General features: G+C 39.5%; 4 protein-coding genes and 1 long non-coding RNA gene across 7 annotated transcripts in view; 1 reads left to right on the forward strand and 4 right to left on the reverse strand.

The window, feature by feature from the left end:
- ino80 (INO80 complex ATPase subunit) overlaps positions 1–4,186 on the reverse strand; it is a 44,340-nt gene extending 40,154 nt beyond the window's left edge. The window contains exon 1 of one of the 3 annotated variants that reach the window (XM_062551654.1): positions 3,880–4,186. In XM_062551654.1, the coding sequence (XP_062407638.1) occupies positions 3,880–4,135 (256 nt within the window). In that variant the 5' untranslated portion in view covers positions 4,136–4,186. Of the gene's footprint in view, positions 1–368; positions 452–1,845; positions 1,987–3,879 lie in introns of those variants that run through there. The other 2 variants (XM_062551655.1, XM_062551657.1) reach the window with 2 other exon arrangements.
- Positions 627–1,457, forward strand: LOC134098541 (uncharacterized). The gene is made up of 3 exons (XR_009941069.1): positions 627–658; positions 1,059–1,088; positions 1,263–1,457. It is a non-coding gene; the product is annotated as an uncharacterized LOC134098541 (long non-coding RNA).
- Positions 4,187–4,443: 257 nt separating the features above from the next.
- vps18 (VPS18 core subunit of CORVET and HOPS complexes) lies at positions 4,444–10,289 on the reverse strand. Its single transcript, XM_062550726.1, has 5 exons — positions 9,881–10,289; positions 9,617–9,758; positions 8,998–9,089; positions 5,779–7,649; positions 4,444–5,646 (listed from the first exon to the last, which is right to left on the reverse strand). The coding sequence occupies exons 1-5, from the start codon at positions 9,981–9,983 to the stop codon at positions 4,918–4,920; spliced, it is 2,937 nt and encodes a 978-aa protein (XP_062406710.1). The 5' UTR covers positions 9,984–10,289; the 3' UTR covers positions 4,444–4,917.
- A 1,427-nt stretch (positions 10,290–11,716) lies between these two features.
- pigh (phosphatidylinositol glycan anchor biosynthesis, class H) lies at positions 11,717–14,084 on the reverse strand. Its single transcript, XM_062550705.1, has 5 exons — positions 13,845–14,084; positions 13,047–13,256; positions 12,434–12,517; positions 11,976–12,054; positions 11,717–11,855 (listed from the first exon to the last, which is right to left on the reverse strand). Exons 1-4 carry the CDS (start codon positions 14,019–14,021, stop codon positions 11,980–11,982), a joined length of 546 nt encoding a protein of 181 aa, XP_062406689.1. The 5' UTR covers positions 14,022–14,084; the 3' UTR covers positions 11,717–11,855; positions 11,976–11,979.
- A 2,021-nt stretch (positions 14,085–16,105) lies between these two features.
- cnr1 (cannabinoid receptor 1) lies at positions 16,106–20,610 on the reverse strand. Its single transcript, XM_062550735.1, has 2 exons — positions 20,368–20,610; positions 16,106–19,278 (listed from the first exon to the last, which is right to left on the reverse strand). The coding sequence occupies exon 2, from the start codon at positions 19,221–19,223 to the stop codon at positions 17,811–17,813; it is 1,413 nt and encodes a 470-aa protein (XP_062406719.1). The 5' UTR covers positions 19,224–19,278; positions 20,368–20,610; the 3' UTR covers positions 16,106–17,810.
- Between the last annotated feature and the right edge of the window lie 1,035 nt (positions 20,611–21,645).

The raw sequence follows: 21,645 nt of genomic DNA on the forward strand, positions 1-21,645 counted from the left end.
TTATGTTCTACCTGAAGCAAACAAGACAAACATAATTACAATGTGCATATAGCCTAATGTCAGAAACCGTCACGTGCATCAAGGTAATTGTGTATCAATTAGCCCTGTAGATATTGTACAAACTTGCCTCCAGACAAATTAACTGCAAACCTGAGAGCAATGCAGGCTGTGATGGATCTGGTCTGTCACTGTTTACAGATTTATGTATCTTAATATATGCATTGAAGTGCATAGTCTGCATAGAAATGTAACTCGAAATAATAAAAGTCAGTTATAAACACATTTTTTCCCTTAAAATGTCATAAGTTTAAATACAAATAATAACCTGAAATGGTAAGCACTAATTTCTTTTTTATTTATTTTCTTACACTTTTAAAGGAGAAATCAGGTAAGTTTCCACAAAGATCTCCGTTTCCCTAGGTTGCTGTGTACTGTCGATACAACACAATCTGCTTCACTTAGCTCCTAAGTTCCTACAGCCAGCAGCTAACAAAGTCAGGCAGGTACAGTGTTACACTCAGGAGGAATGTCCCTGACCTCCCATTTACATACCCACAGTGTAGCGCTGTAGCAACTTGAGCTAGGTAAAACCTTTCAGGGTTTTTTTTTTTTTTCGTACGTGACCTCAAGAAGCAGAGATATGAAAACCCCTTAAAAGGTAATAACGATCAATGTTAATTTTATTTATTTTATTAATTGACATTTTCTTGCCATTGCAACTGCAATTTTCAACTTCTACAGTGTAATAACTTCTGAAAGCAGCGTCTGTTTGCTTTAAGACACAGGGGGTGAAACAGAAGCTAGGACACATGGAAATTGTTTGCTTCAACCTACCAACCTATTTGCAAACAACGTTCTTGCTCAAAATTCTGCCAATTCCAACAAAATGTTTAACCTATTAGCTTCTCAAAATAGACCCTTGGTCGTTTTTGCTCCAGAGCATTCCTTTAATAAAACAGCTTTGAAATCACTGTGATGGTTAAATAACCTGTTGTGGAGAGAATGTATGAAACACATTATGAAACTTGTTTTCACTTTAGTGCTTTTCGCCATTTCAGGTCATTCATTGGATTCATGGAAAATCTGAGGTATCCTAAAACTTTTGTGGGTGTCCACATCAAGCTTATAGTTTGCCTGGCTATGTTACTGATTGGATCATAAACAGCCACAGCAACAAAGAAGAATGACTGAAGAATTTGCTGGTAATTATTGATATTTGTTGGTGCCCACAATAGTTTGTGTTTTGTTTGGTTATGTTGCAGATGGGATCATAAATGGCCACAGCAACAAAGAAAACTGAATGAAGAATTTGTTGATATCAGTGCAGTGTCCGCCAGAGAAAGATATTTTTTCTTGTCCTATTTAAATTCTGTGAAGTCCTATTCAATTGTGTGCCCTCGCGCTACTATGCACACCTCCAACTAATACAGCCTCTGCCTAGTTCTCCCTAGCTCTCTCCGGACCCGCCCCTCCTCTGAGTGGTCACATAGTAAAATGCTATTGTGCAGATTGTACAGATTTTTCTCCTTTTTTTTTTTACAGTTTATGGTTTGAAAACAACAAACTAAAACACTACTAAATCTGATTAAAATCATGACCATACTGTACAAATCTGATGAAAACTGATACATTTAAGTCAAGTTGGTAAGTTCTTGATACAACACTGTCAATTGTGGCAACCAGACGCTTTTATGAAGCTTAGATGATTAGCAAGCTTGTAAACATCCATGGACAAGTCTCCCTAAGATACATTAGAATAGTGCTAGGATAAGGATAATATTATAACTTAGTTGCTTGTAGGCTACAATATATCAAGACTAATCATGCAGGATAAGTGTAACTTACTTTTAACTTTCTTGACTTTTGTTAGCTAAATCCAGAAGTGACTCAAGAGGGCGTGTACCCCTAGGACAGTACTAGGACATTAAGTAGACTCTTAGTTTGAAATGTCAATAATAGGCTTTCTAATCAGGGGATCCAGGCTAAGCATGGGCCTACTGCACAGTGTGTAACCAATAGTCTAGTAAAGCAACAGATGGTCTGCATTATTTGTTCAGTCATTAATAAATAATTTATTTGTCATTTGTAATATTCACTGTGACATGCTCACTTGGAATTGAATGGGGAATGCTCCCATTACATTTGAAATGTGGAAAGATGCACTTTGGACTTTTTAACACACTATTTATTTGAACACAACTGTATAGCACAAGGAATTCTGAAATTCTGAAACGGCCACGGAACACAATATGTTCTGACTCCTCACATTGTACAATTAACCTACTACATTGCTGAAGTACTGGCCACCACAGCAGCCTTATTTAGTAAATAAGGTGGTTATCTACAAGCTGACTGAATGAACAAACAGGTAGACTAACTAATTAATATTTTCACTGTAACCCACATTACACAAAATGTAATTAGGCCTATATGTTGGGGCTATAATGAAAATTAATCAACCTTTCCATTATTTTTTATAACATGTCAGGGTTAGGGTAGGCCTATGTCCAGTAGGTATCAGATCACACAGAAAAACATTCAGTGCAATAAGATACATGTAATTTAGCCCAACAAGTGGCAAATTCAATCTCAAGACTTTACTGAAGATGTTAAATGAATGCATTGAATTTCATGGCTTTCCAGGCTGGGGTGGGATACTGCTACAGGATTTCCATGATCATGGGGGCACACTAATATTTGTCTGGCTGTGCATTTCAATAATCAGATCCCCTGGCCATGGATCATTGTTTAACACCTTTCATTTATAAATCGTTGTTGTCCTGTCATTCATTTTTCTAGCCTATTCTTCTATTATTATTGCAATGTGTTCTGTTGACTTCCGGTCAAAAGACACTGTGGGCCTATTTAGGGGGGGGAGCCATGCACACACACACCAACCCCTGCCACACTTTATCGAGCTCCCTCGCCTTTAACCGTCGCTAGCGTTAAGTTCACCCCTATTTTGTTCAGTTTAGACTTATACCCTAGTTGTACTTCGTTAACATATTACCTACAACAAATCTTATTTCAGAAATGGCTGACCCCAACACGCTAACGTTAGCAAAAGGAACGACTGAGGTGTGACTGGCCAACTGACCTGGCTGAGTGCCCAGGTAGCGTAAGTCTGATTCTCCCCCCACCCCCCACCATAACATTAACGTGGTTGCATGAAAACCCACGGCAACTCTGCACGACCCATTGGGCATATCAGACACACTGGAGGTCAAATGATACACCTTCTACTGCGTTACACTTGCTCCAGCTAGCTGCCAGATGTTAGACGTTAGCAAGCTATACTGTTAGCTGCTAACATGCTATCGTTAGCGAACTGGCTAGCTCCAGTCCGTTAACGTAGCGACGTCCCCAATGTGCAGGTCCACCTTGACATGACGGCAAAGCTCAGCACTATTAAGAGTGAAACGCATCGTCTACTTTGGTCCCACTGCTTTAGCATGGCGTTTTAGGCTTTGCTGTTTTGATTGTTGTTGCTAGCAGTATATTTGACGAATCAGCTAAGTAACTTAATGTTTCTGATGGTTGGCTATGGCTCACAATGAGTTAATCTAACGTTAAACCAGGCCATAAGGTAATTTTCTGATAACATATTTCCCAAATAATTCAAATGGGGTGTGTCTCTTTAAGGGTTTCGTGAGACAGCCGAGGAATGGCATAAGGTAACTTAAATACTGGTTCAAACATTGAACGCTCTTGAATGCATACGGACGTTGCGGATCTTGCCTTGTATCGAACTCCCCGCGTCTAATCTGTGAGAGTCAAGCAACTGGGTTATACGACCCTTACACAGAGCTAACACTTTTCTCCCTCCCGGCCATCTTTCCCCCATTGCTCCTCCATGTTTTCTCATAAACACTTGCTCACCTTGGGCCCCGTGTCCCCTTTTTCGTTCGATCTCTGCTGCTGCCAACTCTGCGCTCTCTGCCTCCAAAATGGCGGTTGTGGGTACAGAGTGATTCTGAGAGCGTAGGGTCGGCAGTAGAAGAGAGGCGGCCACTTTCAGTAACTGAGAGAGCAGGGACACGGCGCCATGGCGAGGACAGAGAAACGAACAGGCATAATGAACGATAACAGATAAAATTGCCTTTCCTATCGTGTTCTCGCCGAGATTTAACAGCATGTTTCATTACACGGTGCTGGTACAGAAAATGTGTTAAACTATACATTTACAATCGTATTGTCTTGTTCACCATAACAACAATATCAGCATGTTTGATATTCCAAGCATCTATTGGTATAGTCTGAAACCTTCCGAAGATTGCCGAGTGGACAGTGACGTAAGGACGTCGCATGGCTTTCTCTGGCTCTGGTACTGTTGGAAAGTCTGAGTAACAAAGTATCGCGAGTGCACGTTATCAGAACTTTTTTTTTTTTTTTTAAACAGTCTATGGATATATATCTGTGGATAACACCATATCCTTATATTTTCCCAACAATCATAAGTCAGGGAAGTCATGTGATAATCGTTTTAATGAACATTAGCGAGATGGGCGGCATAAACAGAAAAGCTAGCCTAGGCCTATATGATTAGGCTTAGGCCTACACTACTGTGCACTGAAACAATAATTTTCATTGGTTTCTAAAATATATTGCCAATGAGGGGCATAAAAACTAGTAGTATTGTGCATGAATAGTACACAGTTCTTATGACAAACACATAGCAATAACGCAAAGGACCATCACTGGAAAATGCTTTACAACAACTGGAAAGTAGATCATTTAACTTGAGTAAGTAGGCATATCAACTATTACTTATAAACATGTGATTTTAAAAATACATTTCCAAATAAACAAGCTGCACAAAAGCAACATTCAAAGGTATTCTACTGTAATTAACAAATTAATCACAAGCCATGAGATCTCTACAGGATGTCAGATCTAGAGAAAAGGAGGAATGAATGATCATAACCAGGTTGACTTCTCCTCCTCAAACTTCTCAGGATCAATAAAAGGCTTATCAATAGACTTGATCATTCGGTCACCACAGTACACACACTCAGATGCAATGATATCATCGATATCAGACTTGATTTGTTCACGGCTAACATGGTTAATTCCCAAACTGACTGAATCCTCCTCCTTTTGCCGATGACGAGACTTGGTTGTCATGGTAACACCTGCAAGCTTCTTCTGTAGCTCCTCTAACTTGGTTTGCTCATGTGTGTAGAGGTGCGTGTTTACCTCCTGATAGAGGCAGTCATAGTGAAACATATGGCCACATAGAAAAAGGTAGAACGGGCGGTTGAGAAGAGGAAAGTCACAAGTGGCACATTTCTCTTGGGACTCAACCACACCATACTTGTTCCTCATTTCCAGAATATCTTCTCGGATTCGTTTAGCACTCTCTGTAGCCTCCTCCATCTCCTGTTTCAGCTCTTCAATGTGCTGATTATACTCCTCCAAGGAACTACATATTGCCTCTTTAAAGTGGTCAATAGTGACAAAATCTGGAAAGAACGGTAAAATGTCCTCAATCTTTAAGAGGTTACAGCTCGATAGACAGTTCATTGCCTTCTTCACATCCTTCTCTTCTTGCACTACATGCCGAGCGATTTTCAGCCACAGCTTCTTTCTCAATTCCTCATCATCCTCTGGAAGGTCTGCACAGGACTTGGCTAGGTCTACATCCACCTGTATGTACACATGTCATAATTCAATATTAAAAAAACAACAATATGAATATTTGTACCTAAATGGTAAAGAATTTATAATGCTTGTAAAAGGGTTATACGTGCAAAATGATAAATAATTGGCACTCCAAACCTGCAATGCTAAATCCACAGCTTCTTCATACAGCTCCATAATCTTGTAGACAAGGACACATGCCTGTAGATATCCATGTTCAGCACACAACCGTAGAGCATATTTCAGGTCATAGTTGATTTCTGAAGCTTGTGCACCAGCCTGCTCTAGGTACCATAAAAGTGAGTCAGGCTTATATTTTGCATATAAGGACAGTAAATAATTGTGGATGGCTTCTTCCTTCACTTCGAGCTGATATACACAGAATTCCATGTACCGAATGGTTTCATTTATCTGCTGAGTGCTTCCCATCTGACTGTAGTTCACCAGAGCTGGAATGAGCTTCTTGGGATCAAGCCTGTTTCCCATTTTGATCCAGGCATCAACCACTTTCTTGGGTATGTGCTGCATTAAGACAGGAGAGAATTTGTAGAACAGCTTTTCATCACAGTGTTTAGAGAGAACTTCCAAAGCTGCACTGTAGTCATCGTGTTGACAGTGGTGCGAAATAACTCTCTCATAGTCTTGCATGATGACTGAGAAATACACCATGTCATCTACATTCCCATGACTAGCCAGTAGGTCATATATAGTGTCTCGGTTGTTGTAGAAACATTCTTTGTGTTTGGTGCTGCTCAGAAAGCGTCTGAACTCATCACGAGTGGTTTGGAGAAGAGCATTCTTGCCATCATCAGACTCAAGAAGCCCAAGTCGATTGAGGTAAAGCTCCGTCAGCCAGGTAACAAGCAAAGTAATCTGAGTCTTCTCACTTGGCTTCAGATTGTTTAGCTTTTTAATGAGGAACTCTTTCAGGGCTTCTTCTTGCTTTGCTTCGATGAACTTCAGTGCAATCTCTTCAAAGTAGTTCTGGGTTAGGGCATAGCATTTAGCACTCTCCAGATAACGTTTATTCTGAAAGCAGTGCTCTGCCTCTTTGGCAAGGACCATATCCATGCACTCTGGACGATCCCGGCAGTATTCTTTGGCCAAATCAAACTTGTTCATGTTCATATACATCTGCCAGACATCTCTTGCCTCCCTCTGTATATGGTAACGAAAGACCGCCTTCTCTGTGTAAATCCACACCAGCCCTCCTGCCGGGTCTTTGATCATCTTTTTCAAGGTGCCAAATTTATCCGGAAATACGTCCTCATGTACCACTTGCCCATTTAAGGTACATATAGCTTTCACTCTGTCTGGAAGGAGGAGCAAGAAGTGAAACTGGGTGAGCACGATGGATATGGGCTTGTTGAAATTGAAGTCGATATCTGATGTGTACTCCCACACTTGGACATCACTAAGGAGTGAGTCAAGTCTGACATAGTCCAGCTGCCCATATAACACACCATTGCCCATCATCCAAGCAAAGGCTTTAGGGCAAGTGCGGAGCTTGGAAGTGTAAAAAGTAATTTCACTGTAGCCCATGTTGACAGGAAACTCCTGAAAACTGGGAAGAAGTTCCTGGTTTTGAGAAAATATGGAACTGAAACCTTGCTGCTCAGATCCCTCTGCTACCTTCCCCACAAACTGAAATAGACGCTTCCGTGTAGTGGCAATGATGAAGTACTTCGACTCCATACCACGTTCAACCTCAAGACAACAGACAGGAGCTGGTTTCCCATCCTCTTCAAGAGAGTGGACCTGCCTGAAGTACTGATCTGGGTTAGTGTTGAACAAGCTACCCTCAGAGGCAGAAATCTCAGCTTCAAAGATGATGCCTTGACTGGTGCCCACAAGAATGGGCCCTGTTGTCACCTCAGTTCCAAGCACTTTGTTCCAACCCACACTCTCAATGAGATGACCCCTCCACCTTGAGAGGCTTCGAATCTTCTGTGTGTTTCTATTCAAATAGACACATTCACTTGAGGTAAGACTGATTACCAGGTGAGAACCTAAAGAAAACAAGAGCACAACATTTAACATTTTCTGAATGTGTCATTACAATACAGTGTTGCACTGAATAACTATCAGCTATATACGTAGAAATAAAAGACGATTCTATTTTCTGAATGTGTGGTCTTAACACGTCAGTCAGCTATGTACTTAGAATTCAAAGACAAAATGTTTATTTGTATAATTGCGAAAAATAGCACAAGCTTGGTGTAGTCCTGCATCGGTGTCCCGCACAAGTGGCATGTGAAGTGAATTGCATCATCAACGCAGCATGCAAGGAATGTGTGCCTCCCAATAACTGAACCCGCACATCAATGACGCATGTCAAAATGCGCATGGAGGAGCATCCCACTTCCTTAACTCACTAAGACCTATTCTAACTATTCGCAAACAACTGTAAGCAGCTATTTAGCTTCCACGTTGCAATGTTTTGAAATGCACATGCAGAATCCCTTAGGCCTACAGGAGATCCCAATCCATAACAATAATTGTGCATTGAAGGGATGCAATAATGCCACCAACAACAACCAAGACTATTGTCAAAATTGAAAGTGAGTGTACATTTTCATTGCAAAACAAATTAAATTGCTTCTCGCAAACATGCCTTCACACTATGCTATGGAGTGAATTGTGACCATACAGCAGCTCCTGCCACATTACATTGAAAATAAGTTATAGCTTGAATGATTGGCTTTATTAGGTAATCTGGATTTCGAGTTTAAAAAAAAAAAAAAAAAAAAAAAAAAACACACCCAGGGCAGTGCGTCATCAAGCATTTTTTACTGCTCTATGCTTGATTTACTTGACTTCAAATAATAGACTTGGGAAAGCTATGTGTCATTCTTCTTTACTTTTGACAGGGCAATGCTGCCTTGTCAATAAAATACTAGTATGTTGACAAATGTCTTGTTGTTGTAGAATAATTCACAATGTAATTGATGATAGGTGTTCAAGATGAAGACACATGCCAGTAAAGTTTTGATGGGCAGGTTAATAAACATTAGGAAACCATTGGTTGACGCTTTAATCAATCTCTCTTAATTAGCTTGTTTGCAAATAAGCTAATATTGCAAATGCGAGCTAAGTTACATAGATTTCTGATAACTTAAACAGTCTTAAACGTTCAATGGCTAACTTTACGGTGTGCCATCCTTTACATATGATACTACTTTGATTTTGATACGTGTACATGCTAGTAGGCCCCATGCAACAGTCATTAAAAAGGATATGGCAAACACTATAGATTACAGTAAAATAAATATGGCATAGTAGAGTACATAATCCTGCAACATAATACAATCATAAAGTTATGCATGAAACCAGGTGTAAGCACTGCAGTAGGCCTACCTGTTGGATCGAGGAAGAGTTTGTGCACTTTGCTGTCATCTTTACGGCCCAACTCTACTTGGTTTGGCTGATCTGGTTTCCCAAGATCAATTCTTTAAAAACAAGAACATGTTAATGACACAAAGTGTTAATGTGAAATTTGACCTGAATGCATACTGAAAGTGCATTCTTGCACACAAACATACAGGCTTTTGTGGGCGGTAACCAAGTAGGCCTATGCCATGCTGTTAAAGGTGCAAACAAACATAGTAAGGAGCTGGTTCAAGGGCTATTAAAGTAATTCTGTCGTGTAGAGTTGTGTACTGAAATTACAATTTTGTATATCATTATTTTCGCTTCTGGTTCCTTTTTAACATTTTGGTAATTAAAACAAGCCAAAGGTGTCAAATGTTGAGTACCTCCCAGTCTAGATTTGTTTGACGTTAATCACTCATGTATTTGTCCATCCAAAGTAAAATGTCAGTTTCGAAGTTAACTGATGGTCAAATCAACCAAACTCCGATATTGTTTGCACCTCCAATAGATGACGTAGGCTATACTCTGGTACAAGTCAGAGGAGCGTTCAATAGGCCAAATGTGAACGTACATCAGGTCAAGTGTAGCCTTACGCGTAGCCTACCTTAAAATAGTGTCTTTCCCCAAACTCATGCAAAGCTGATTGTTGCATACTGTAAAATGGTTTATCTTTTCAGGAGGAGAAAAATCAATCCGTTGCTTATTGAATATGGGCTTTTCTTCCTCCAACCTTACATTCACAAATCCTACAAAGCAACACAGAGGTAGTCGTTATGGCACTTGCCTACAGTTACTTACTTAATTAACGAAATATTGACTTGACTTGAAATATAGAGGGTCATGCAACCACATCTTAAGAATACGTTACCCGAATGAGTTATCCCAATGTTGGTTGCTGGCAAGCGGTTGTGCGAATGAGCCGGGATGCGAATGTTCTGAGAGTCTTCATATTCATCAAGAATAGAAGCCATGTTGGACAAAATACGACGAGTATTTTAATTCTTATCACAACGTACGAAATGTTTGCATTGTGAAATAAGCTAACTTGCTAAAACGACGGCTAAAGCCAACCCCTAACGTCAGACTGGTTTATCTTGGTGTTACGAAACGAAATGTTACAGCAAACTCTATCAAGGAACTTCTCATCAACAGAATAACAGAAAAAAACACATTAAGGTGTTTTATAGCGATCGAAGAAGGTGTTCTACTGCGATTGAAGAAAGCTCATTGCAGAAACGCCTCACTTAGCAGGAAGAGCTGACTTGTCAGGTGACCGACACATCATGTGACTACCATACAGTCAGTCTGTAAGGAAGGTCTGTTCATAAGCTGCGTCGGAAGTTGAATGTTAAAAAAAAAAATTGGCCAATATGAGATTTTGTTTAATCTGAGTTAATTTGCTTCCCTTCAATATTAGTCTATACGTTGTACAAAAGATCAGATTTATAGTCTAGCCTGTCTGTTTTTATGCTGCATTCCTGACAACTCGGAATTCGAATATTTCCCAGTAGTTGGAATCTCCCAAATTCATTCCAAAACTCGGAGGTCAAGAAAAAGGGCACTTGAGGTCGGGGTCCCCCCATTGCTGCGTTCCAGTGCCCAGCCAAACCAATGGGAAAAGTGCACTGGAATGCCTGTCGAAGTGGAACCTCCTACCAGCGAAGTTGTGTTGTGTGTCCACAATTACGTATACCTAAAGCAATTTTTTTTTTAAATAGTGTATTTTAGTGTAATATTTTCAAACCTTTAGGGGCAAATTCTCCCGTGTGCACAAGTTTTTTTACAAGCCTGTAACTAAGTACTTTTTGGCCTGCGCAAAGTCTCCTCTCCGCTTAAATCTGTCAATTACGCACGATGGAAAGAGTTACGCATTTTGGGAGGAGCAACCCCAAAATCTGGGCGTTTCTTATGTATACAAGTCTTGTGCGTGTTTTACCACTGGCATAAGCACCTTTTCAGCTACGCACTCCCGAGGGCTGTATTAAGGTTGAGCACCACAAGGTGAAATAGCATGCTGGAAGTCGGCTGTAGGCCTTTTTCTGAGTACACATACTGTAGGTTACACAGAACATTACAAATGAACAAATTTGGTGCTTATCATGCTGATGCAGCTTCATGTTTTTCCCCATTAACCGTGTCACATGGTGACATATTTCCCGACATTACATTATCCATGAGGCTACATTAATCTGAATAATTAATTCGGGGGGGGGGGGGGGGGGGGGGCAAGACGATGATGAGCTATGCACAGACCCAGGGGGTCAGGATTTGACTGATTAGCTTCACCGATTGGCAAGGCACTTCCTCATCGCCATTTTCCAGAAATACATCATGTCCGGTGCCGTTTTCCCTGCGTTTTCCTCATGCTGATTGGTGGCTGTTCCACTCTCCGCTAGCCATGCTAGATTTGAATGGCATTCAGAAGGTCAATGAAAAAGTCCACGTTCAGCATTTTTTTTTATCAACCTAAATCAACGAGGTGGTAGATCAGTCTGGTTCTATTTTAAATAAATTGCGCCTCTTATAAGGCCACCTTGAATTCAAACTGGGAGAATATGTGTAACTGAAAAGTGCGTAACTGAAGTGCGTAAAAAAGGGGCTTATGCACGATTTACGCACGAATTGGAGAATTCACCCCTTCGTTAATTATACATTATACTTAACGAATTTGGTCCAAATAATGAAACAAACATTACAAATCATGAAAGGTTGTATACATTTTACTTTAATCTTGACTTAATCATATAAAAGTCAGGCACATAGCCCATACCCTGAAGTGCAATATAAATACAAATGTTACTCTTGTTACAGCATTACAGCATCAGACTGGGATTGGAAGGAATCTGCAAAAAAAACAAAAAACAAAACATTATATAGCACTAATTTCATCTGATGAAGTTGAACTCTATATGATTGCCTATATGAATTAAAGTATTTGTATGAAGTCTGCAGCAGTGATTTACCTTGTCATGAGTTTTGTAACAGGACCTCCTGACAGGCTTTATATACTTGAACTAAGCAATTCAACCGTGGTTTGGAACTCTGAAAGGCATTAAATACAAATTTCTCAGAGAGATAACACTATTCCAAGTGATACATTTTATATCATTTTAAATACACAGTATAGACAGATATAATTTCTTAAAGAGACATTACTATGTATTACTCAGGGGGAAAAACACACATTGTTTTAGGAAATCAGAGATGGGCTGCTGTAAAAGGTTGTCATACAAAAATGAAATCTATGATGTCTGAGGATCACAACCTGGGTGGCCAACCCGGGCAACAAGCTGCTGGAAACTTACAATTAGGGTCTAAACAATGCTACCTCATTTCTGATTTAACTCCCCGGAATGACAACCTTTTACAGCAGCCCATGTCTGGTAAACCCCCTTTGCCCCCTGGGTATATGTATGCATACCTGAAAAAGAGGAACTACACTGGATACCATTTCAGGATCTGAAGGGTCCTTCACAAGAATGCAGAGGTAGTATATGACCCTGTGCTGAAATGATCATAACAGATGGTGCAGGTCAAGCTAAATGGTTATCTTAGGGAATATAAGCTCAATGCACTATTACAAATAGTTTAACAACAAGAACAATAATAATAATACATTTGATTTGTTTCTTGACACCTTTCAGAGCACCCAAGGTCGCCTTAAAGAGTAAAAACAATATAAATAAAATGACACACACAATTGCATAATAAACAGGCAAGTTAAAGCCCATAAGCTAGCTTGAAAAGTTGGAAAAAGATATTTGAACAACAGCCAAAAACAGACCCTCCAATCACTGCTCCAGGTTTGTGGTACAAAATAACATCACCAGTTTCTGATTGGCAGCAATAAAGTGTTGTATGAGTGGGTACACAATGTATTTGTTTTCAGTTTACGGAGCCAGGGCAGTCTAGACAAAGTCACGTTTGTCTGAGTGCACATAGAACGGAGTGGATCGTGAGGATATATTTGAGGATATATTTGCTGAATGTGAATCTTATTATAAAAGTTCAATTGATGTACATAATGCACTTACCATATGCACAGCCTCATTGATAACAATATCTTTTATTTTGCTCATTTCGATGAAAGATGTACATTCTCTCCCTGAGGCAAAGGATGATGACACCTGCACACCCAGGGATCTAATGATCAGTAATGTTTCATGGTCCACCTTCACAAAGTGAATGCAGATCATCATGCTGACCAGGGTCACAATGATGGCACTCGAGAGGACAATGGTGTTCTGAAATAAGAACAAAAAGAAGTTGAGTTAAGCAAGCCTTAAGCATGCAAACACCTTACAGACAATATCACATCCCAGATTAAAAATAATATGAATTAAGAATTATGTTTCCTAGGCACGGAGCTCAATTCAAGCCATCAGCCAGTCTACTTCATTCTCCTTATTTCGTCGCTAAGGAGGTCAGAATTATTATGTGATCAACAAATGATTTTCCTAATAGTTGAGATGCATTGGGTGTAATCATGGAGTTCAATGAGCTATCTAGCCATGTGTTATTGTCACAAGATTAGACTACCTTAGCCACTATGTATGTTTAATAGTAGCCTACTTTCGTCTACATACTTTCACAAAGACCAGTCGAGTCGAGTCTACCCCAGCAGTTTGACATTAAACAAAAAAATTAGTGAGCAAATATGGCAACGTAGCGTGGACTACCTCGCAAGTAAGCGGTCAAAACATATCCTATATCCTGCTATCCTACGAGCATCACCTAATAGTCATATATAATATATACAGTATATATTTTTAAAAAAGAGTAGAATAAGCATTTGTAGGCTACAAAGTCACTTGCACTTAGTGCATCCTTACGTCGGTTATGAAGAATACAGCATACGCAAATAACCATACACTGCAGGTATACATCAAAATACTGCGCAGGGACAACTTCGGGTTGCTGATAGTGAATTCTCGGCAGAAGTCCGTATGTGTCTGGGAATCAAGCGTAATTGCTTTTCCATTTATGTCGGTAAACTGGTTGACATCCATCTTTCACAAGTCTCTCTTTTTACAATTTCTCCAGCAAGCTACTCGGCTCTTGTTGCCGGAACTATAAATTACTTCATAGACTAGATTGCCCCCTGCTGGGCGGAGGTTACATTGACCTGCATGGTATGGCATAGCTTAGGCCTACGTAGGCTACTGCTCATGGTCTGATAGTTTTTCTTTTCTTGATCAGTAAACTACACTGATTTCAGTCAGGAGTGTTCAAATCAAAAATGATCTTCAGTGGGGATGAGCATAGATCTGCATTTCTGATTTAAAATGTCAGGGTAATGTTCTAGTAGGCTGTCTATTTGGAGTGTTAATGAAATAATTTTGTGAGCCTATAGCTACTCCTCTCGAGGGATCACAAGGTCAACTTGTTAGACCTATATCTTCAGTGCCTTCAATAGAACATTACACCTGCCCTTCAGCGGAATGACTAAGGTTGGCCCTCTGCTATGCAAATTTGAGATAGCTAGTCTACATCAAACCCAAGTGTTTTAAGTTATGTGACCAGATAAACACAGACAGACGCAGACGGACAAACCTTCTTGTCAGATTTGTTTACAATGCATGGTTCATATCATATGCAAGTTATCATATTACCACAAGTCTATGATAATGCTTCTCACTGGACTAGATTCAGCTTAACCTAACTGGCAATCACTTCTGTTCTTAAATATAATGAACTTACTTTTGTATTCTTTTCATATACTTTTGAAAGAACTTAAACATGGTAAGTTACTTTATATTGTAACATTTTTCTGTGCTTTGTTCAGTAGGCTACATTGGCCTATTTATTCATGCAAAAGCCAGCCAAATATATGTGTGATATAGCCTATGCCTAGATATCTGAAAACTAGTAAATGTATAATGAGCTAAATTTTACTTGTAGCAATAATGGCCTTGGACTGCCACCTACTGGATGTTTGCATGTCAGCTTTTAATGGGCTCAATGCCATTATATGTTTGATTATAATTGACTGCTCAAATAAGGCACCTCCCTAATGAGTTGGAATCACAGACTAATATGTTTTATGCACTTCTACTACACTATACAGGTAGGTTGTAGTTAAAGTCTAGCAAAGTCAAATGTTTTAGCATACTACAAAACATAGCCTTTGTCTGTGTCAAAATGAACTAAAGACCAGTGATTTGAAAGTGTAGGCTATCAGTCATATCATTTGATTCTTATGATGGAATGGAAGGCCATTTACAATATTAAAAAAAATATAAAAAATATCATGTATGGTTTGCGAGTTTCATTGGCTTTTCTTAAAATATATGTAATAACTTTTTAATTACTAATTGTGTTTACTGTAAGTTGCCAAAACGTATCTGCCATAACCTGATTTTACAGACCATTTTGTGGCAAATTCACTTCTCAAACAGAAAGCTGTATCCATCTGTGGGAAATGTTGAGTGACAGATTTAAAATGCAGCTATGACATCAGGATACGAGCACCTAGCTCACCGGACTTGACAAAAAAAGGTGCATTTGTGAAGTTAACTAAAATCCATATCACAAACATAGCAGTTCCATTGTGAACCTCACTAACCTGAGATGGCGCTGAAGGTTGGTTTCATCCATTGATTTAATAACTAAATCATCTAGTGTGCCAATATACATAGGCCTACAGTAATATAACTGTGTTGATTACGACAAACCACCACACAATCATGTATAGTGTAAAAATACTACATAAAAAGCCTACAACATTCTAATCACCCTAGGATACTTTGCCCCATGACCTCGAGCCGAACCCCTAAGGTTTTTTTCCTTGGTCAAACATTGGTCGAGTTAGCACTATCATTGGTCGAGTTATCAGCCGATTGGCTTAGGTGCTAATGGAACCAACAATGTATCGTACATTTCCCCACTAATAATGCCTGGAATGATACCAAACTTCTACATAAATAGGGTCTGGGTCTGTACTCATAAAGCAAGGCATTGGAAATACATTTTATTTAAATAACATTTGCCTGATGGCTTCCACTCTCTGCTGCTACTACACCCTTTTCTTAGCCACACCCACTTTTGCTTTTTTATAGGCTAATTGTTTGTGTAAGAAGGCAAATTGTTCATGATTATTAGCAGTGACTTTATTCAAAGCTTGGATACAAACTACAGAACAAATGCATAAAACACAAGTGCCCAATGTTTTCTTCAGACTGTTAGAATACTAGGACAAAAGCCACTTGACAATTTATGATTTATCTCCAATATATCACACTAATACAGCCAGTAAGTAGGCAGTTGTGTTTACACTACATTTAATGTTTATAGATCAGTTAACGAGAAGGCAAATTCTGTTCACTACACAGTTTTAAATATTAAAAAGACAAAAACATTATGCCATCTCAATACAGTTCCAAACTATTTTAGAAACCTCATGTCTATAACATAGAATGACACATGTTCACATTGTGCAAGAGCCCTGTAGCCCAGCTGCAGGGAAACCTTTGTGTTTTAAGTAAGGAGAACAACAGGAAATATCTAGACATCACTACAAACACTTCTACCTAAACACATCAAAACTATTTTTGTGTCATTTCAAGGAAATCATTATGAAGAATACCACTTATCACAAACGGCCTTGTCTAGTTTTAATGTGCTTTTTAAAATGTGTGATATAGTAGTGTGACCAGCGCACTGTAGTTTTTGCTGATAGCAGAGCAAAGATTGATGTACTTAACACTTTCAAAATTGTGTTTTTAATTGCATCTAGACCATTTATCAGTGTTGTACAGCAGGTATGTGTCAACCGATGAGACCTGACAGTCAAATGAACACTGAAATGTTTTGACACCTCTGTTTCTGAAAAAGCAATACCGGAACATTTCAAATACACAACAACTGTGGGTGCACAGCTGACCTGTACACCAGTATTAAGTCATTCACATATTTAGAATATTTACATATAGCTTAGTCTAGTATAGCTGATTGTTTTGGATCTTTTGGAAGATATATTCACATTTTAGCAATAGTTAGTGCGTCTTTACATGGCCCTTTGAAAGAGAACATTTTGCAGTATATTTCAAGGTTCTATATAGAATCTTGCCCCACATCTTAAATTATGAAACAATCCTAAACGCTCACAAATGCTGGGGTTTGCCTACTTTAAACTCTAGGCGTCACTCTAGAGCTATACAACAGAATTGTACACAATAAAACGAAGTTTGTCTGATTTTTTTTTCTTTTTTCATTTGTCTTGTTTCGGGCCATCATGGCAATACAGTATATGTTACAGTATGAGTTTAAAGTATAACAGAAGGCATACGTTTTTACAATCTACTCAAGAATACATGATCAAACACTCAACATGATTCTTCAATACACAAAATACTACAGGACGAATAATATCCAACTGCAATAGGATATTTAAAGGAAAATATATATATATATGTTCTTAAGTGCAAGACAAACATTTGGTCAGAAAAGCTTGGCTATATTTGATGAGGCATGAGATTCTATAGAATTCATGATTACATGAAAATGTTAGTTCTCTCACTGAGATTATTTTAACATAAAATTCAGTAGCCCCTTATTCCCATGATAGAAGAAACAACTGTTCAAGAACCTGATTTTAATGTAGAAAAATACAATTCATGAACGTAAGGGCAAAAGTTGCCAACACATAGAATGAGGTTTAATGAGAAACAACAAGAAGTTATGAATTTATTCAGTCTATCTTCATGATTCCATGGTGCCATAAACTTCACTTTTAAGACCAAAGTTCCATTCTTTAAGATTGGTGATTGCTTTAAAACACTGTATCATATTATGGCTGATCACACAGCATCGGCAGATGTCTCCGTGGAGACGGACATGGTTACTTTGGCTATTTTCACAGTGGTCTTCACACAACTCTCAGCAGCTCGATTGGCAGCAATATGGGGATGTCTATTCTGGCAGTCTGACTCCAGACTGTTATCTAACTGTTGGCCACTGCCTTTGCATGCTTGACAGGTGCTCAGGAAAGCACGGCGCATGTCTTTGCTCCTCAGGGCATAGATGATTGGGTTGACTGTGGAATTGAGGAGAGTGAGCATGCTACAGAAGGCAAATATCGTTTTGATAGAATTGTCCATCTTCCAGAAGAGGTCATAGACCATGATGGCTAGCAAAGGCCCCCAACAAATGACCAGCACCACCAGGATGAGCAACAGTGTCTTAGCCAAGCGGATGTCCATGCGGGTCTGCTCGGGGCGTGTGGTCTGCACTTTAGTTCCGTCAGCTGAGTACACCACCAAGCTCTTCTGAGAGGTCCGACTCAGCATTCGCACAGCATGGTGGTGTGCCCTCCACAGGATGTACATGTAGGCGTAGATGATGAAGAGCACCAATACACTGGTCACACCAATCCAGAACATCAGGTAGTTCTCATCAATCAACGGGAAGATGTCTGAGCACACAGAATTGAGACGCTTGCAGTTCCAGCCAAGCAGAGGAAGCACTGCAATGATAATGGAGATAGCCCACATCATGCAGAAAGCAATCACAGCCTTGGTGCGGGTAACAATGCGACGGTATGCCAATGGCCGATGTATGGATATGTACCGATCTATGGCTGTGAGGAAGAGGCTTCCCACCGAGGCTGTGAATGAGGCAGTCACTCCGCCTAATTTAAAGAGAAAAACGTTTGGGCTGTCCTTCCGGTGAAAAACGTGAAAGTCTAAAAAGCTGTAGACAAAGATGACACTACCCAGAAGGTCTGCCACAGCGAGGCTGCCGATGAAGTGGTAAGAGGGCCTGCAGCGCAGAGTGCGAGACTGCAAGATGACACATAGGACAACCAGGTTTTCCAACACAGTGAAGGTTCCCAGAGTAAGGGACATGACAGCCACTGCCAGCTGTTGGCTAGGTGTCAAAATCATGAAGCACTCCATGTCCATGAAATTCTCCCCACACTCAATAGTGCTCCCTTCACCCCCCATCGAGCTCTTGTTACCAAACAGGTCGGATGAGTTTGTGGGGTAAAAGTTCAGACTCTTAAGGATGAGTTCCTCATTTGGTTGCACTTTATCTGGGAAGGAATTGCTGCGAAATGCAGACAGTGGCTTCTGCAGGGAAAATCTACTCTTTGTGAGGTCGGCATCTGTAGTTGGGTCGTCATAGCTGGCATCATTAGAGCCAAGGTACTGCAGCCCAGAGGTAATTGTCCTGAAAGTGGTGTCAGCCACGCCATCCAGTACAGACTTCATGACTGAAGATGAGAGGGGATTAAATGGCCTTGGGTGCGTCAGGAACCTGGAAAACCTGAAAATCATTACAGAATATGTAGTGATATCAAAACTACAGTGTCTGTCTGAAATTATGACTACATCAAATTTGCATAATGTAAGGTAACACATACTGAGGTAGGCTATCAAACTGCGTGTACTGTATATGCACTGTCAAACACCTGCTTGTAGTGGAGACACAGACATGGGCGACTTATTTTACAAGTCAGCCTCAATTTTCTCCACAGACCAGCAGATGTCGCAGAAACAATCACTTTTTGTTACTGGACAATTACACTTGGCCTCAATTTAATATTAGATTGTTGGAAGCCCACTAGACATAACAACCTATCACCGTGACTGATGAGTCTGCACACGCTGCATTGATTGTAAAATAATCCCAATTACCCAATGTTGCATCAATAGCCTATAGTTTCAATTGCATTCCAGTGTGATACTAGCTGGAAGTTAATTGGAAAACTATACATTTCTCCACTAACGTCATACCAAATGTTATTAAATAATGGTTATGTTTTCATAGACCTTCATGTTTTCTTTTTGAAATTATAAAAGAAAAACGCTTTTCCTCAACTGAAATTAAAAGAAGCCTATAGAAGAATTCTTCAATCGACAAGTGTCTCTCACCGGTGCTGCCAAGAGCCGAGAAGAGATACTTCAGTTCAAAAGGAAGGAAGTAAGGAAGTGGATAAATAGTAGCGTAGCCTACTATTGAAGCCCCATGCATTAAGACTCGTGGTGATGTTGTTCATGAGCATCTTTTGCATTTCCCCACAATAGCCAACGGTAGGCTATTTGCATTGCAGTACCCTGCCTTGCAATATTTTTGGGTTCCATCGGAACACTTCAAAATGTTTTTTTCTTTTTTTCATTAGCCTACCTCACTGTAGGATACTTTTGTGTTCTCCAGGGAAAGTCAAAATATTGCGCCATAAATCTGTGAGAACCCAAAGTAGCTGTTGTTTGGAAATGCAAAATTGTTGAGCGGCAAGAAGGTCTTGCGGGGGAAAACAAATCAGCTCATCAAAAAAACACCATTATGACCCATAGAGTTATTTACGTTAGTGATCAATTACATAGGCTATGCGCAATAAATATAAAAATGTACCTTTACATAGTTCCCCGTGTCGTTAGCCGTCATCAACAATATCCAGAAATAAATAATCCCACAGATGTACAGAAAGTCTTTTGAATAATACCAGTCTGACTGCTAATACTACAATCAATTGTCAAAACACGAGACTATTAATTCCAACCTGCACTTTAAATTGTATTATTTGTCCTGCAATAAGACCGAGCACTCAAAATATTTCACGTTCTTATGTTTGCACGCGTATGATTTCCTGCTGCAGGCGATGTCTGAGGTCTGCGAGAGTGCATATTTATGGAGCGTCGTTAAAACGGAGTAAATCACGTGCTTCGGAGCGTTCTCTTCACTGTTATAGCCAACAGAGTGAAGATTCAAGTGAAGAGTGAAGGGCTGGGAGAAATTCATATAGCTACACCCCTAAATCAGAAGCTTCATTGACATCTTTGACAGAGATGCAACTGCAAAGCGGAGACTGTTGTAAAAGGCCTGCAAGTCCATTGTAACATCAAGAAACAATCCACAAGATGTAAGAATAATCCAATTATCCCACTGGGCTTGTTCCACTATCAGCCACGGCTATCTTATGAATCTGTGCGTTTACATTAAATATAAATAAATAACCCTTTTACATTTTATCAATCTACTAAGGAGGGTTAAGAAGGCTATTTAATTATAGGCTACCCATACGGGTTAACATTTTATGAAGTCCTTTCACGTATAGGCTACTGCAAGGAATTATCATGAATAGCTTATTTAATTTCAAGTGGAAACAGATATTTATTGGACAATGTAGAGATCAAAACAAGCAGAGATCGAAATTGAGATGGAACTATCACGGCATTTGACACGCTCAATTGTTTTTATGTAGCCTAACCCAACACATTTTAGTTTTGCATCAGTGTAAATAGGCCCACACTATTAGCCTACATTCAGACCGATGGCGTAACTACTTAGTATAATTAAAGCAATGTTTTAATTACATGAATTACCTTTATCATTATGGTGAATATGGTGAGCCATACATTTAAAGTGAGCCATAATGAATGCTATTCTTGTGCTGTGTTACATTTTGTCAGGATGTATCTGTGAGGACAACAAACCATGCTGCAGTCTAAGATGCAGAAGACATAAATAATGTAGGAATGTAAGAGGATACAGCTGCCTGCAGGACAGGATTAGTATGAAAGACAAAAAAACATTGTGAGATTATAACTGTACATCAGGGCTTTTCAAAGCACATTTTCACCAACAGTAGGCTACCTCTGTGTGCATTTCTATTTCACTGAAAGATAAGAC

Source organism: Sardina pilchardus, chromosome 12 (genome assembly GCF_963854185.1).
Source record: "Sardina pilchardus chromosome 12, fSarPil1.1, whole genome shotgun sequence".
NCBI lineage: Eukaryota > Metazoa > Chordata > Actinopteri > Clupeiformes > Clupeidae > Sardina > Sardina pilchardus.